Here is a 17,217-nt window from a genome sequence, read left to right on the forward strand (position 1 = left end):
GAAAATATAATGGCAATACAAACGTCAACAATTACATATATGTTTCCTTTACATTAGCTGATTTTCCAATAAAATTTCCTTTTGACCTCATTGTTTGTCATCAGGATTTCCAAAACTACAAAATTCACCTGCTTCAAATCCTGAATTAAAAAAAGCTTTATGTCTTGTATTAAGGTCAGAATTTGGTCAATAACACTGTGATGTTATTGGTCATTAAGAAAACCTAAAGGCTAAAAGAACGAATATACGTTACATTGTCTCTCATAGATAATCCATCTTTAGTGCTCATACTTGTCATTAGAAAATCTTTAGATATTTTATAAATGGATTTACCCTTCTGTCTTCCCTTTAGTAGAGTTTCATTTAATTGACTAAATCATCTGAGATGACAATGAGGACCACATTGCTAAAATGGCCTTGATAAGGGACCTATGGTGATTAGCACTCAAGCTAGAGAATATATTTTGCTTGAACTCAGCCTGTAAAATCAAAAGGCAGCTGACATTGGCTACATACTCATAATTATCCTATTGCTTCATCGACCAGGCATAAAGGAAATTAGCTCAAATTATCTATGGGCAACCATGCTATCTGAATGGAGGAATGTCCCATTTTTTTTCTACCAAGATTCTGCTATCAAGATGTCTCTAAATAGTTATCTCTTATTGTAAATTTTTATGGAATACACTAAAGTATTGTTTAATAGTCCCATCTCATATGTGGCAAAATTCACAGAGAGCATTATTCAGGAAGTCAAATCAACCTTTTAATATAAATGCTTAACAATTCCCCTGATTGAGGTAAATCCTAAATAAAACAGTGAACATACTGTTCTCTGTATTAAAAATAAAAAAGAGTTTCCCCAAGAATTATTCCTACATTAATATGTACCACACGCTGACTCTAGATACTTAACTGTATAGAATTTAAAGAGCAAAATTTCTAGTTCAAACCAATTAGTGAAATTTAAAAACTAAATTTTATTTAACTCTGGTCTAAAAATTGTCAGATAGGAAATGAAATCAGTGGTAATATTTTCAATTTAAAGTATTAATAACAACAATTGAAGTAATTCCTTAGGTGGGGAAAAAAAATTAGTGCTATTTAGTATAATTTCTTGGAATTACAGACACTAGTCAATGAAATCTGTAATGCTCCTAAATAGCAGGAGAAATCTAAAGGAGTAAAAAGCAAGATAGTTTGGTGGGGTGGGGGCTGCAGCATTTTTAAGGCCATCAGAAACAGGATACATTAAAACAAAGTTGTTCTAAGACAACTGATGATGTGTTGCTAGTATATGACTCAAAAATCAAGTAATTTTATAACTGTAAAAGCCAAGTAAAGTTAAAAATTAACTAATCAAAAATTAGTTTCACTACAAAGCTACTATCAGCAAGCAATAACACTGGATTCTGACCTTTGGTGTCAGCATCAGTTATTTGCTCTTTGGCTACTTCCTCTTCTTCTTCAGCTATCGCCTGGAAGATGGCAGTCAGGAAGAAAAAAAGCAATTCACATAGTGGGCCTTCACTGTCATTTCCTACAAGAGCTTCCTCTAACACTTCTGCGAATAAAATGTTTAAAATGAATTTAAAGTTCTGGTCATGTACTGAAAAAACAACTCCATTGGAATAATAAACATTTTAATCAACAATAGCCTGTGTAACTATTTTCTTAACTGCCCATTTATCAAAGTAGAGCCAAGTATTATTCAAGCCAAAATCAAAAATAATTTATAATGATTACAATAAAATACAATAAAATCATAAGCCAAAATCACTGCATTCAAAGAAAGCCAAATTAGTCTCAGTAGATCGATACAGTATTTCATCTAAGTTTAAATTTGAGATGCAAATTAAGGCATATATTAAAAATTATAATTTTACTCTAACTTGAATAACAATGCCAAAGATTTGTTATTGTTGTCCCACTGTTCTGAAGAGCTATGTGGGACATTATTGTTTACCAAATAGTGCACATAAGAGGCAATCATCAGCATTAGGTGTAATCCTAAAATTGTGTTCAAGTCATAAATGTTTCTCATCTAATTCATCTAACCTAAACCTCTTACCTAAACCAGCGTTGTTTAGACCTTCTTGATCTGTAAGGCACAATGATTCATGCTTCACCTAGCTCATAAAGAAAAACTGAGGGAATGTGAAAGCCCTCCTGAAGAATTTACTCTTATTAAAGTAAGAGTGGCATTATAATTCTGTCTTTGAGAATCTTTATTTGGATCTTAAGAAAATTATTTTGCTATTGGTCAGCTAAAAATCTAAAATGGGATCCAAAGCCCTTCTCATACTAATTTAGCTCTTATAAATAAAAAGTAATAGTATGTAAGTGCAGAGGCAAAATAGAATCATAAATTAAAGTTAGGCAATAACTTGTCTCCAAATACGGCTGTCAATTTCTCCCCTCCCTGCACTTACATACCACGCCACCCTCAAGAAGTAGAGTCTATTCCTTTGCCTCCTTGAATCCCAGTAGGCCTAACTAATGGAATATGGCAGAAGTAAGGCTTGCTAGTTCCAGGCCTGGCCTTTAAGAAAACTGGCAGTTTCTGCTTCCAGACTCTTGGAGCACTCAGCTGCCACATAAGAAGTGCAGGCTACTCTGATGGAGTGGGACGCCATGTGGAGGAGCACCGAGGCATCAGGCACGTGTGTGAAGAAGTCATCTTGAACATCTAGCCAGATGAGCCTTCAGATGACTTCAGTCCCAGCCACTGTCTGACTGTAATCACATGAAGGACCCCAAGAAAGGACTGGAGAGCTGGGTCCAGTGACTCCACAGAACTTTGAGAGATAATAACTTGTTCCTTTAAGCCACTAATTTTAGCATGAACTACAACACAGCAATAGCACTTGCCTAGGGTAACTCCCTCAGGAAACTCATCTTGAAGATCAAAAAGCTCCCCAAATGCATTAAGGAACTCCAAAACCATCAGAGCATCACCAAAGATTTCAGGAGGTAGTCTAGTTTTCACTGGAGTTGGTTCTGGAAGTTCCTGCAAGATTAAACAATTTATATAATTATTTGAACCAAGTACAGGAAATTGTAAAAGATAGATATGATATACTCTTTACCTAAAAGAATAATTTCATGTAAAGAATTATTTCATGTGGTTCTCAACACTGGATGTTTATCATATCCCCTTTGGAACTTTAAAAATTATAGATGCTGTGGCTTTATTCCAACTTTACTAAATCACAGTCTCTAGGGACTTTTTCCTTCATCAAACTAAGAACATATCTTTAGGCTGAACTATACTTCTGACTACCTTTCCTAGTTAAGAAGGACTCCTAACCTCGATTCTGAGGTCAAGGCATTAGCCATGTCAATATGATCTTCAATGCAGTATTTTCCTTAGGATATGAAACAGAATTAATCCATCATCTATTGACTTAGAAATGGTTCCTTATAAACCGAGATGAACGAGTTTGGTTTGGATACTTTGGTTATTTCTGGAGATGAGCAGAATCTTTGTCTAGCAATCAAATTAAATGTATGCCTGGCCCCGGTGGTTACTGGACTACCAAGGATAGCACAGATGACCAACTATTTCCACAGAATGAGAATCATTATCAAAGCTTGTTATAAAATACTAACAATGTTACTTTGGAACTCTAAATATAAGCATTTGCTTAACTGGCTATTTCCTCTGTTACACAGGTGTGTGAAACATCACAGAACATGCTCATACCTTAAGATCATCACATTCCATATCTTCTCTAGGTTTACTCCACTGTTTTAAGTATTCCATATACTTTTTCTTTTCTTCACGCAATTTCTCTCTTTCCTAAAACAAAAGGTTAATAAAAATTCTTATAAGAAATTTATAAGGCAGCATCAGCATCACCTCAGAACTAGTAAGAAATACATTACTTGAGCCCTACCTAGACCTATTGAACCATGAACTCTGGGTTTGGGACCCAGCAACTGATGTTTTAATAAGCACTTCTGGTGATTCTGATGCACATTAAAGTGTTAAAACCACTGATGAAAACAATGCCTGCCTGACAGAACTGCTACAAAGACGAAAAATGTTCAACACATAGCAGCTCCTGGATAAATATTAATTCAATCCAACCCTGTCTATAGCAGCTCTCCCTCTACTTTAAATCAATTAGATCTTAACTAAAGAGGTAAGAAGTTATTAGAGTACCTAAAATAAAACCTCCCCTTATATTTGTAATACATTTGTTTTCAAGATTCATTTAAACCTGACTAACTGCCTAGAGACACACAGAGGGGACAGTATACAATTGGTGAACTTTTCGCTCACTCGGTCTTTTGAAACCCTTACTTCTTGTTTCTGGTATTTGAAACTGCAAGATAAATACTGACCCTAAAAAGTCTCTAATAAAGCAAAATGTAAACAAAATATTTTATTATAATTATTTCCAATAAATATATGTTAATGTATGTAATAATATATATGTTTAATATACGTTAATATTCTTTCTTTGAAATTTAGTAACACTGAAAATAAACAGATATACAATTATCAAATTTAACACAAAACAACTAGATAGTTACAGAACTTATTAACTGTGCTTCGAGCAGTCTGCTGAAATAAGCTCCCCTTCCCCGCAAATAATTCTTGCAGGATGTAATGAGATGGGTATTTTCATTCACTGTTGCTGAAATAAGCTCCCCTTCCCCGCAAATAATTCTTGCAGGATGTAATGAGATGGGTATTTTCATTCACTGTTGCTAAGTGAATACATAAGTACCTCTGGCAAACAAATACTTATGTCCACCATGTATAGAAAGTTTAAAAAATGTTCTCACCCTTGACCTATTATTTCAGTTCTACAAATTTATCCAGAGACACAATCCAAAAAGAGGAAAGACTTTTGTTCATAAATTTGAACAAAGTATCATTTATGAGCAAAAATTTTTAAACGTTTACCTATATCTATTTGATTAACGATTATATGCAGTCACTAAAAATTCCACCTCACTTATTTAGTTTATTTCATACCATGATGGAATGTTTATAATGTTAAACAAAAAATATATATACAAAATTATAAATACTGGATCTTATTCTTCAAGGCCCAGAATAAAGACTAGAAATAAATTAATCAAAGTATTAATGCTATCTCTAAATGTTACCATTTACATTACAAGTGGTTTTTTTTTTCTTGTTTTCTACATTTTTCTGGAGTGAACATGTATCAGACACTCCCTACTCCCACCCAAGCGGCTATATGAAATAATTCAAGAAACACATGCAATTTAAATGAGCACAATGTGTAACACCTAGGCTACTTGTGAATATCCCAGAAAACCAATGACAATGACTGACTTTAGAAGAAACTAGCTATAGAATTCTCTAAGGAACATCTACCGCTGAAGATTATAATCAAAGATTTGCTGAAATACCTATTATCACTGATACCTTATTCTTTAAGGAGAATAGGAACACTGCACTAATTCTTATTAATCATGCATTTTACTGTACTTTTCTAACAATGTATTTTACTTTTGAAAGTTTTACATATATTGTCTTCCCTAAATATGGAAGTCTAAATAATGAAGAAAATCAACTTTAGAATTGTACTTTAGAAGAGGCTTTGAGGTATAAAGGCATGCATATATGTTGAACCTTAAATCATTCATTAAATCTTCCAAAGCAAAAGGGAGATAAACCAGTACTGTTTATCAGTGCTCTATGGACAACTATAAATGTAAATGAAAGTGATAAAAGCATTTGAAAAATTAACCATGAATTTAAATATATAAAATACTATTAACTATCTGTGGAGGGCGTAACTAATATACTTGAGTATACCTTTTCTCTTTCTATTTTAAGCCTCTCTTTTTCTTCTTTCTTCTTCAGTCTCTCTTCTTCAACAATTTTCTTCAATTCTTCCTTCTTTTTCTCTTTATCTTCCTTTTCTTTTTTCTTTGCCTCTAGGGCATCTGCTTTTTCTCTTTTTAATTTAGCCTTTTCAAAAGCTGTGGAGAAGGTCAAACTTAGAAAGGTACACAGACAGAAAATAACACATTTTTTTAATGTAACAAAAGAATCCCTGAAATATCTTAAGGTTAAATGAGATCAAGAGAGACTCCCAGGGGTTGTAAATTCCTGGAGGGAGTCAGCAAGTGATTAAAATGGGAAGAGCAAGTTGGCTGTGTTTAAGACAAACTACTGCGGTGGGACAAACACATATACCTGCCTTTGAAAGCCCTGCTATTCAAAGTGTGGTCCTAAGACCAGCAGCAAGGTATCACCTTGTTGCAAATGCAGAATCTCTTCTCCCACCCAGGTCTACTAATTTAGAATCTTCATTTTAGTAAGATTTGTAAGTGATTCCTGTGTACAGTCACATTTGGGAAGCAGTGTTTTATAAGGCTGTAGGAATCAAACAAAAATGGCCCAAAACAGTTTGAAAGCCCTAGAAACTGCCAACTTGTGCTTAATCTAGCATTAGGTCAGTTCAACAGGGGATATGTTATGCCCTGAAATACTGTTTTAAGAGATAAACAGAGGTCTCATTTAGTAAAGAAATTAATTATAATCTGAGGGAAAAAACTATGCTTAAGAAAAACAAAAACAGAAATATGCCATTTTAGAAACACCCCCACCTGGGCACAGAGAAATATTCTTTCCTGTAACTAACAGTTTTTGGAGAGAAAAAAGGTGTTAAGAAGGCAGACAACAAATGAAGGTGAAGGAATTGGAGAACTAACATTTATTAAGCCTGTTTTGTTTGCCAAGATCTTTGGTATATCCTGCCAAGATCTTTGGTATATCCTTTACATTAAAACTCACCCAGTGACTTCATTTCTTGTTTCAAAAGTTTGTCTCTTTCTTTAGTAGCTCTGTTCCTATAACCTGCAACAGTCTGTTTATTAGCAATGCTGTCCTCCTAAAAAAAAAAACAAACCAAAAACAAAAACCCAGAAAACTAAAGTTGTAGAACCACTAAAGTTGTAAACTTATGGTCTGCTTTGTTCTTACAGTAAAAATAAAAAACAAAAAATTCAATTATACTTTATACTAAGGTTTTATTTAAAGTATAACTGAACATTTATTAACTCTAATCATAGTAACATATAGAATATGAGTTAATCCTATAGTTCTACAAATTACTACAAAAACCTCCCAGGAAAAACAACCAGTAATATATAAGAGGAGCCTTAAAAATATGCATTAGAGAAACAAACAAACAAAAATCTTCCAGGGTACTTTATAAACTAGATGGTGTAGACGTCAAATAAGAAAGAGACAGAGAAAAGACATGTCAGAGACATTTTTGTAGCCAATATTAAACATGTCAAAAGTTTATTTTTACTTTATTTCTTGGGAAATTAAGGTCTGTAGCCTGCTTAATTGTGATATCATTATCTTGTATCTTTTAAATGATCTTTACATTTCAATTCCATAATTTATTCCCTGTATTTCATTCTGCTTTACATTTTAGTGATTGCTTATAGGCTTGCTTCCACTTCAGTATAAAATCCCTGTGGCATGAGAATCATGTCTAATTCACCCTTGAAACTTCTACAAGCCGCATTGCTAAGCAGTTATTAACATACAGTACACACCTTTTCTGTGTGTGAAGGAATGTGTTCCTTCTTACAGGCTACAGAGGGGAAGGGAGCCAAATCCCACTCTTAATTGTGGTTAGTTTTATTAAGAACTACAATGTAGTTTTTATCTATTCTCTACTTACCTGACTAACAGATACTCGTTTGGGAGGTCTCCCTCTTCTTCTGTTAGCCAGACTGAAGATAAATGTGGGTGGATCATCAGGGAAAAAATAAGAAAAATCTTGTTCTGCTATTTTATATGTTGAAAGAGATGATGCCTTCATTAAAAAAAAGACACAGGGTACAATAATAACACATTAGTAAACCATATATAGATAAGCTCTAACATGTCGTATGATTACGGTTAAAGACCAGGTCAAAACCATTAGAATTTTATGTGTATTATGCAGTAACATATATTTTATTTCTTGATCTTTTAAAAAACTATATAGGGCTTCCCTGGTGGCGCAGTGGTTGAGAATCTGCCTGTCGATGCAGGGGACACGGGTTCGAGCCCCGGTCTGGGAAGATCCCACATGCCGCGGAGCGGCTGGGCCCGTGAGCCACAACTACTGAGCCTGCGCATCTGGAGCCTGTGCTCCGCAACAAGAGAGGCCGCGATAGTGAGAGGCCCGTGCACCGCAATGAAGAGTGGCTCCCACTTGCCACAACTAGAGAAAGCCCTCGCACAGAAATGAAGACCCAACCCAGCCAAAAATAAATAAATAAATAAGCCAAGCATTCGAAGCCCTTTAAAAAAAAAAAACAAAAACTATATAATTAATCAGATTTACCATAAATAAAACAACAATTCAAAGGATTGCTTCACCATAAAGTACTCAAGAATGCTTCAAGTTTCCTGAATTCTAAAACTATCTCAAAATTACATTTATACAATAATCTTTTTTGTTTGCTTTTGACTAATTTTGTATGAGATTTCCTATGTAAATAAAAAATCCATATATTTAATATTAAAAAATCCACTGTATTAAACCAATATATTTTTAGCCATTTCTAACTGCTGAATAGATTTTCCCCCCAGTTTCGAGTGATAACTTAGATACTTTATGTATCAAATTTTAAAGTTGGTCTGGATAAAAGCAGAAATATTGATCAATTCCTATAAAGTTTCAACTCAAAATTTATGTTTGGAGAAGTCAACCTCATCTTTACCATGAGTGGTGTGGTTCTAGGATAATTTGCTAAAATCAAGTTTCTCTCCTTCTACTTCGTATTTGGAACTTGTTCACCTTTCATCCATGTCCAACTCTAAACTTCTTCTTTTTTAAATATATTTATTTATTTAATTGGCTGCATCAGGTCTTAGGTGTGGCACGCGGGATCTTCGGTGTGGCATGCAGGATCTTTAGTTGCGGTGCGTAGGCTCCAGAGCGCGGGCTCCCTAGTTGTGGCATGTGGGCTCTAGAGTGCGTAGGCTTAGTTGCCCCGTGGCATGTGGGATCTTAGTTCCCCAACCAGGGATCGAACCTGCGTCCCCTGCATTGGAAGGCGGATTCTTTTTTAAAATAAATTTATTTATTTATTTATTTATTTATTTTTTGCTGCATTGGGTCTTCGTTGCTGCACGTGGGCTTTCTCTGGTTGTGGCAAGTGGGGGCTACTCTTCACTGCGGTGCGTGGGCTTCTCATTGTGGTTGCCTCTCTTGCTGCAGAGCACGGGCTCTAGGCGTGTGGGCTTCAGTAGTTGTGGTGCACAGGCTTAGTTGCTCTGTGGCATGTAGGATCTTCCCGGACCAGGGCTCAAACCCATGTTCCCTGAATTGGCAGGCGGATTCTTAACCACTGCACCACCAGGGAAGTGGAAGATGGATTCTTAACCACTGAACAACCAGGGAAGTCCCTAAACTTCTTATTTTTGATTAAGCAATTCTGAAGATTACTTCTGGTCTAACGGCCAAGATCATCACTCTTTCTTTCTCTCCAAAAAAAAAAAAAAAAATGCCATTTACAGAAATACAGAAAATGTGATGATACAAAATTTTAAGTTATTAACAAAATAGGAATGCTTCTACTTGGAATTCAATTTTCTATATAATATTTTTACTTTTGGTAGAACATAGCTGTTAACACCTAAAAGTCAATCAGTTCTGGCCATCAGAGTAAATCTAGAGTCCATTAAGATTTTACATTAAAATAACTTCCATTAAGATGGCTGTCTACTATCCCACTTAAATAACCTGTGAATGTAGAGAACTGCCCTTTAAGTATGAACGGGTGGTTTCTTCTCAAATACATACCCAAAAAAGGTCAAAATAGGTTTTAATATATTAATTGCCAAGGTGTCCTCATTCACACACACAACACACACAATAAACAAAAATACCACATCTTTGTGTTCTTGCAGGTACTCGTAACAGCAGTCTACACTCACACACAGGTTATCAAACTTTGTTGTTGTTATTTACTTATTTATTTGGCTGCGTCGGGTCTTAGTTGTGGCATGCAGAATCTTTCATTGTGGTGCACAGGCTCTCTAGTTGTGGTTCGCGGACTCCAGAGCACACAGGCTCAGTAGTTGTGGCACACGGGCTTAAGTTGCCCCGCGGCATGTGGGATCTTAGTTCCCCGACCAGGGATAGCACCCGCGTCCCCTGCATTGGAAGACGGATTCTTTACCACTGGACCACCAGGCAAGTCCCCAAACTTTGTTGTTTTGAGGGGGTGTGTGCGTGTGTGCAAGTATACTAGAATATCCACTAACCATCTTTCATTACACTCTAAGAGAAAAATGCTTACTGTCACCTTAACTTTCAATATTTATTAAGTAAAGTTAAATTTCTTTTCATGTTTACTGACTTTGTTTTCCTTGGTGAATAACTGCTGATGTCCTTCAACATTTTTTCCCTAATTAGGTTGTTTTTGTTCACTGATGTGTAAGAGATCTTAGAAAGTTAGGCTGGCTAGTTATGATACACATATGCAACTACTCACATATTCACTGACTGCCTATCAAGTGTCAGGCACTGTTCTAGCCACTTATCACAAGTATCTAAATCAACTTTTTGCAAGCATCATTCTACATGGCTACCTGCTCAATACTATATAGACAGAATGCTTAAATTATGTTCTCTTATCAAAGACAAATATTTTAAAAATTATTTATTTCAGATGATTCTATCTTATGTGTTTTCAAGTTTTAATACTTCATCCACTGTGAAGTTTGATCATGTCTGTCTATTTTTCTAATGGGGTGCTTATGTTTTATAATTGATTTGAGCTCTTCACTGTATTCACTGAAAGTATTTTTCCTCCAGCACTTGCCCTTGAAATATATTCATGACATTTTTAAACCTACATAAGTTTATATTGTCAAATCAATCTCATCTTTGGTACTTCTTTTCTACTGCTCCATCTAAGTACTTCAGCATAAATGACATTAAGAGTTATCTCATGTCCTGTTTTTTTTTTTGGAGTTAGACCCAACTTTATTTTTTCAAATAGTTAACCAAGGGTACCAGTTCTATTTATTAAATAATCTATCTTGGTCTCTAGATTTGAAATGCTACTTTTCACATAGAGTAAATCATCTATTCTTTTACTTCATATCTTTTCTTTTGATGTAACATTTACATATGATGAAATGCACAAATCTTAAGCATACAGTAGCTGATTTTTGACACATGCATACATCTAACACATTCTTTTGCTTTTCTACTGTCTCTCTCCCAGTATGAGTTAAATATTTCTCATTAAAAAAAATCAGTTTTAGTTTCACCATTTAACTTTTTACTTAGTATACAATGTGAGGTTTCTAAACTTGATTTTTTCCCTCTGAATGGTTATGAATAAAATATAATCTATCTGCTTAGTATTGGTCTCTGAGATTCTTTTTATTATATATAATATTGTTTTCCTATCTAGTAGGATCTATTTTAGCACTGTTCTTTGAATCTGTTTTTGTGAGCCAGTACTACACTATTAGAAAGCACTAGCTGCCCTACACACATACCTTTTTTTTTTTTTTTAGCCACGTGGCTTGCGGGATTTTAGTTCCCCAACCAGGGATTGAACCCACGCTCTATGCAGTGGAAAGGTGGAGTCCTAACCACTGGACCACCAGGGATTTCTCCCCATAACTTTTCTTTCTCCAAGTTTTCCCTCTATTCTCATCTGTCTTGGTTGATCTTTGTTTTTTTTTTTTGCGGTACGCGGGCCTCTCACTGTTGTGGCCTCTCCTGTTGCGGAGCACAGGCTCCGGACGCGCAGGCTCAGCGGCCATGGCTCACAGGCCCAGCCGCTCCGCAGCATGTGGAATCTTCCCGGACCGGGGCACGAACCCGTGTCCCCTGAATCGGAAGGCAGACTCTCAACCACTGTGCCACCAGGGAAGCCCTGGTTGACCTTTTTTACACAAGGAAAAAAGTGGAAGTACCTGACCCACTTAGCAATTCTAGCAATTGCAAAAAACAGTATTTAATCCAATGAAAATTACTAAAACTGGCTCCCGATAAAAAGAGAGCTATTTTCAACCAAATTTGGAGTAACATTTCTACAATGTTACAACTTTATAACATCGCCCATTTTTCTCTTTTTTCCCCTTCTTTCCAACAAATAATATCACTGTTCCGATTACCTTAATTTTAATGATTCCATCTTGTGGTTCACAGTGTTGCTTCAGAAAAAGCTTTAGTTTATCACGAGAAAATAGGTGTTTTCTGCGGCTACAAGGGGAAAAGGAGGAGAAAGAAGAAAGTGTTAGTATCAAAGAATTCAATCTGAACTCCATCATCTCTTTTGAATGCATAACCTCAATTTCAAGCCTAGGAAAAGAAGAAAATTTCATTTTCCAATAGTAGTTATATAGAAGTTACGAGAAACTTCAAATAGAAGTATTTATGTAGAATGTTATAAAATCAGCTTGAGTGGATCTACCATAAAAGTCCATTACAAAAACAGCATACGGGGCTTCCCTGGTGGCACAGTGGTTGAGAATCTGCCTGCCAATTCAGGGGACACGGGTTCGAGCCCTGGTCTGGGAAGATCCCACATGCCGCGGAGCAACTGGGCCCGTGAGCCACAACTACTGAGCCTGTGTGTCCGCAGCCTGTGCTCCGCAACAAGAGAGGCCGCGACAGTGAGAGGCCCGCGCACCGCGATCAAGAGTGGCCCCCGCCCGCTGCAACTAGAGAAAGCCCTCGCGCAGAAACGAAGACCCAACACAGCCAAAATTAAATAAATAAATAAATAAATATTTTTAAAAACCAACAAAAAAAACCCTTTCCTTCCCCCACCCCCTGCCATAGCACTTTGACCTTTAAAAACAAAAAAAACCCAGCATATGCATTTGTTAATTAGGAACCACTTAGAAATCAAATAAACCTCAAGGAAAATATACCACAGAGTAAACCAAATTTTATAAAATTAGATGATCATTCCTACAAGTATCACCATTAAAATTCTTAACATAATTAAAATTCGTAGACTACCAGATATTATCACATAATACTATGTAAATCAACATTCAAAAGGATATTGTGAATAGAACTGAACGTGGGTTTTTATCAAATTCTAAAATATTCTGTATTTAAACATCATATGGCAGCCAACAAATTCATGGGATTAAAATTAAAGAGAGTTAGAGTTATTATGATTCTAAAAATACACTATTTTTCATTTTCCCTTGCTCCCAAATTAAAAAACAGCACCACCACCACACACAGAGCAGAACAAAAAAATAACACACAAGTATTTCCGGAAAGGTTCTGGAAAGAAAGCAAATGTTTGAACTGAATTTAAAGTATTCCTTTCAAAAAAAACCAAGTTAAAAGCTTCTATGAGTAAACAAACAATATAGGAGTTTTTAAGTAGTAGCCCTCCCCCAAATATATATTCTTTTCCTAAACTACAGGAAGGACTATACGAATAAAAGGATCTGAAAAAGGATCCCAGCACCATACAGTAGCTGAGAAGGTAATTATGTTTTGACTGTTGACTAAATATACTAGGCCTCAAGAAATGTATTGTCCTACCTGGCACGTTATTAGCCATATATTTATTTTTTAAGGCTTTTTCGATGTGGACTGTTTTTAAAGTCTTTACTGAATTTGTTACTATATTGCTTCTGTTTTATATTTTTGGTTTTCTGGCCAAGAGGCTTGTGGGATCTTAGCTCCTGGACCAGGGATTGAACCCGCACACCCTGCATTGGAAGGTGAAGTTTTAACTGCTGGACCACCAGGGAAAGTCCCTGTTTTGTTTTTTGTTTTTTTTTAAATAAATGAAATTAAAATGAAAACTTCCGTTCCTCACTATTACTAGCCACAGTTCCACCATACTGGACAGCACACATATAACCTTTCTATCATTGCAGAAAGTTCTACTTGTCAGAGCTACTCTATCATATCAAGTCTTCCTTACAGGAATATTAACATCTCTTTATTATAGGAACAGTATTATCTTTTATTTTTTGCATCAATAACTCAAATACTTCCTCTTTTCCATATTATATGAAGCATATTCCAGACATCATATTATTTCATCTGTAAGTTTTTCAGCATGTATCTTTAAAACACAATGGCTCTTTAAAAAACATAACCACCAAAGCATTTTGTAAAATATTATAAATTTGTAACAATAATTCCTTAATATCATCAAATGTCCTTTCAGTGTTCAGATATATTGTTTTGCTTCATTTGTACAGTTAGTATATTTGAATCAAGATCCAAATAAGGTCTGCATATTATGATGGGTTGACCTGTCTCTGAAGGTTCCCCTCTACCTTTTTTATTTTTTTAAGTTTTTATTGGAGTATAACTGCTTTACAATGGTGTGTTAGTTTCTGCTTTATAACAAAGTGAATCAGTTATACATATACATATAGCCCCGTTATCTCCTCCCTCTTGTGTCTCCCTCCCTCCCACCCTCCCTACCCCACCCTTCTAGCTGGTCACAAAGCACCGAGCTGATCTCCCTGTGCTATGCGACTGCTTCCCACTATCTATCTAGTTTACATTTGGTAGTGTATATATGCCCATACATACACTACCAGTCTCTAACTTTGTCCCAGCTTACCCTTCCCCCTCACCGTGTCCTAAGTCCATTCTCTAGTAGGTCTGCGTCTTTATTCCTGTCTTGCCCTTAGGTTCTTCATGACCATTTTTTTTTTCTTTTGGATTCCATATATATGTGTTAGCATACGGTGTTTTTCTCTTTCTGACTTACTTCACTCTGTATGACAGACTCTAGGTCCATCCACCTCACTACAAATAACTCAATTTCGTTTCTTTTTATGGATGAGTAATACTCCATAGTATATATGTGCCACATCTTCTTTATCCATTCATCTGTCAACGGACACTTAGGTTGCTTCCATGTCCTGGCTATTGTAAATAGGGCTGCAATGAACATTGTGGTACATGACTCTTTTTGAATTATGGTTTTCTCAGGGTATATGCCCAGTAGTGGGATTGCTGGGTCGTATGGTAGTTCTATTTTTAGTTTTTTTTTTTTTGCGGTACGCGGGCCTCTCACTGTTGCGGCCTCTCCCATTGCGGAGCACAGGCTCCGGACGCACAGGCTCAGCGGCCATGGCTCACGGGCCTCGCCGCTCCGCGGCATGCGGGATCTTCCCGGACCGGGGCACGAACCCGTGTCCCCTGCATCTGCAGGCGGACTCTCAACCACTGTGCCACCAGGGAAGCCCTATTTTTAGTTTTTTAAGGAACCTCCATACTGTTCTCCATTGTGGCTGTATCAATTTACATTCCCACCAACAGTGCAAGAGGGTTCCCTTTTCTCCACACCCTCTCCAGCATTTATTGTTTGTAGATTTTTTGATGATGGTCATTCTGACCAGTGTAAGATGATACCGCATTGTAGTTTTGACTCGCATTTCTCTAACGATTAATGATGTTGAGCATTCTTTCATGTGTTTGTTGGCAATCTGTATATCTTCTTTGGAGAAATGTCTATTTAGGTCTTCTGCCCAGTTTTGGATTGGGTTGTTTTGTTTTTTTGACATTGAGCTGCATGAGCTGCTTGTATATTTTGGAGATGAATCCTTTGTCAGTTGCTTCATTTGAAAATATTTTCTCCCATTCTGAGGGTTGTCTTTTCATCTTGTTTATGGTTTCCTTTGCTGTGCAAAAGCTTTTAGGTTTCATTAGGTCCCATTTGTTTATTTTTGCTTTTAATCCCATTTTTCTAGGAGGTGGGTCAAAAAGGGTCTTGCTGTGATTTATGTCATAGAGTGTTCTGCCTATGTTTTACTCCAAGGGTTTGTTAGTGTCTGGCCTTACATTTAGGTATTTAATCCATTTTGAGTTTACGTTTGTGTATGGTGTTAGGGAGTGCTCTAATTTCGTTCTTTTACATGTAGCTGGTCAGTTTTCCCAGCACCACTTATTAGAGACGCTGTCTTTTCTCCATTGTATATCCTTGACTCCTTTATCAAAGGTAAGGTGACCATATGTGCATGGGTTTATCTCTGGGTATTCTATCCTGTTCCATTGATCTATACTTCTGTTTTTGTGCCAGTACCATACTGTCTTGATTACTGTAGCTTTGTAGTATAGTCTGAAGTCAGGGAGCCTGATTCCTCCAGCTCCGTTTTTCGTTCTCAAGATTGCTTTGGCTATTCAGGGTCTTTTGTGTTTCCAAACAAATAGTGAAAATTTTTGTTTTAGTTCTGTGAAAAATGCCATTGGTAGTTTGATAGGGATTACATTGAATCTGTAGATTGCTTTGGGCAGTATAGTCATTTTCACAATGTTGATTCTTCCACTCCAAGAACATGGTATATCTCTCCATCTATTTGTATCATCTTTCATTTCTTTCATCAGTGTCTTATAATTTTCTGCATACAGGTCTTTTGTCTCCTTAGGTAGGTTTATTTCTAGGTATTTTATTCTTTTTGTTGCAATGGTAAATGGGAGTGCTTTCTTAATTTCACTTTCAGATTTTTCATCATTAGTGTGTAGGAATGCAAGAGATTTCTGTGCATGAATTTTGTATCCTGCTACTTTACCAAATTCATTGATTAGCTCTAGTAGTTTTCTGGTAGCATCTTTAGGATTCTCTATGTATAGTATCATGTCATCTGTAAACAGTGATGGCTTTACTTCTTCTTTTCTGATTTGGATTCCTTTTATTTCTTTTTCTTCTCTGACTGCTGTGGCTAAAACTTCCAAAACTATGTTGAATAATAGTGGTGAGAGTGGCAACCTTGTGTTGTTCCTGATCTTAGTGGAAATGGTTTCAGTTTTTCACCATTGAGGACGCTGTTGGCTGTGGGTTTGTCATATATGGCCTTTATTATGTTAAGTTCCCTCTATGCCTACTTTCTGGAGGGTTTTTATCATAAATGGGTGTTGAATTTTGTTGAAAGCTTTCTCTGCATCCATTGAGATGATCATGTGGTTTTTCTCCTTCGATTTGTTAATATGGTGTATCACATTGATTGATTTGCATATACTGAAGAATTCTTGCATTTCTAGGATAAACCCCACTTGATCATGGTGTATGATCCCTTTAATGTGCTGTTGGATTCTGTTTGCTAGTATTTTGTTGAGGAGTTTTGCATCTGTGGAACAGTATTATCTTTTGGTGCTAACAAAGAGCTGCAAGTCATTTAAGTCTTCTATTATCAAGTATAACTTTCCACCTTATAATTCTTTGCCTCACCAATTAAGAAGAAAATGAGTTAATACA

At 36.1% G+C, this 17,217-nt stretch overlaps 1 protein-coding gene across 6 annotated transcripts in view; it reads right to left on the reverse strand.

The window, feature by feature from the left end:
* The window catches only part of BAZ1A (bromodomain adjacent to zinc finger domain 1A), a 94,323-nt gene that overhangs the window by 36,638 nt on the left and 40,468 nt on the right, over positions 1 to 17,217 (reverse strand). For all 6 annotated transcript variants that reach the window (XM_089907593.1, XM_089907592.1, XM_089907594.1 and 3 more), the window contains 7 exons: positions 12,143 to 12,230; positions 7,692 to 7,826; positions 6,788 to 6,884; positions 5,804 to 5,970; positions 3,707 to 3,802; positions 2,872 to 3,010; positions 1,418 to 1,564 (listed from right to left, as the gene is read on the reverse strand). In XM_089907593.1, coding sequence (XP_089763719.1) covers positions 1,418 to 1,564; positions 2,872 to 3,010; positions 3,707 to 3,802; positions 5,804 to 5,970; positions 6,788 to 6,884; positions 7,692 to 7,826; positions 12,143 to 12,230 — 869 coding nt within the window. The remainder of the gene's footprint in view (positions 1 to 1,417; positions 1,565 to 2,871; positions 3,011 to 3,706; positions 3,803 to 5,803; positions 5,971 to 6,787; positions 6,885 to 7,691; positions 7,827 to 12,142; positions 12,231 to 17,217) is intronic.

This window comes from Delphinapterus leucas, chromosome 2, assembly GCF_059928025.1.
Source record: "Delphinapterus leucas isolate spDelLeu-1000000601 "Yukka" chromosome 2, BTC_Dleu_Yukka2, whole genome shotgun sequence".
Taxonomy (NCBI): domain Eukaryota; kingdom Metazoa; phylum Chordata; class Mammalia; order Artiodactyla; family Monodontidae; genus Delphinapterus; species Delphinapterus leucas.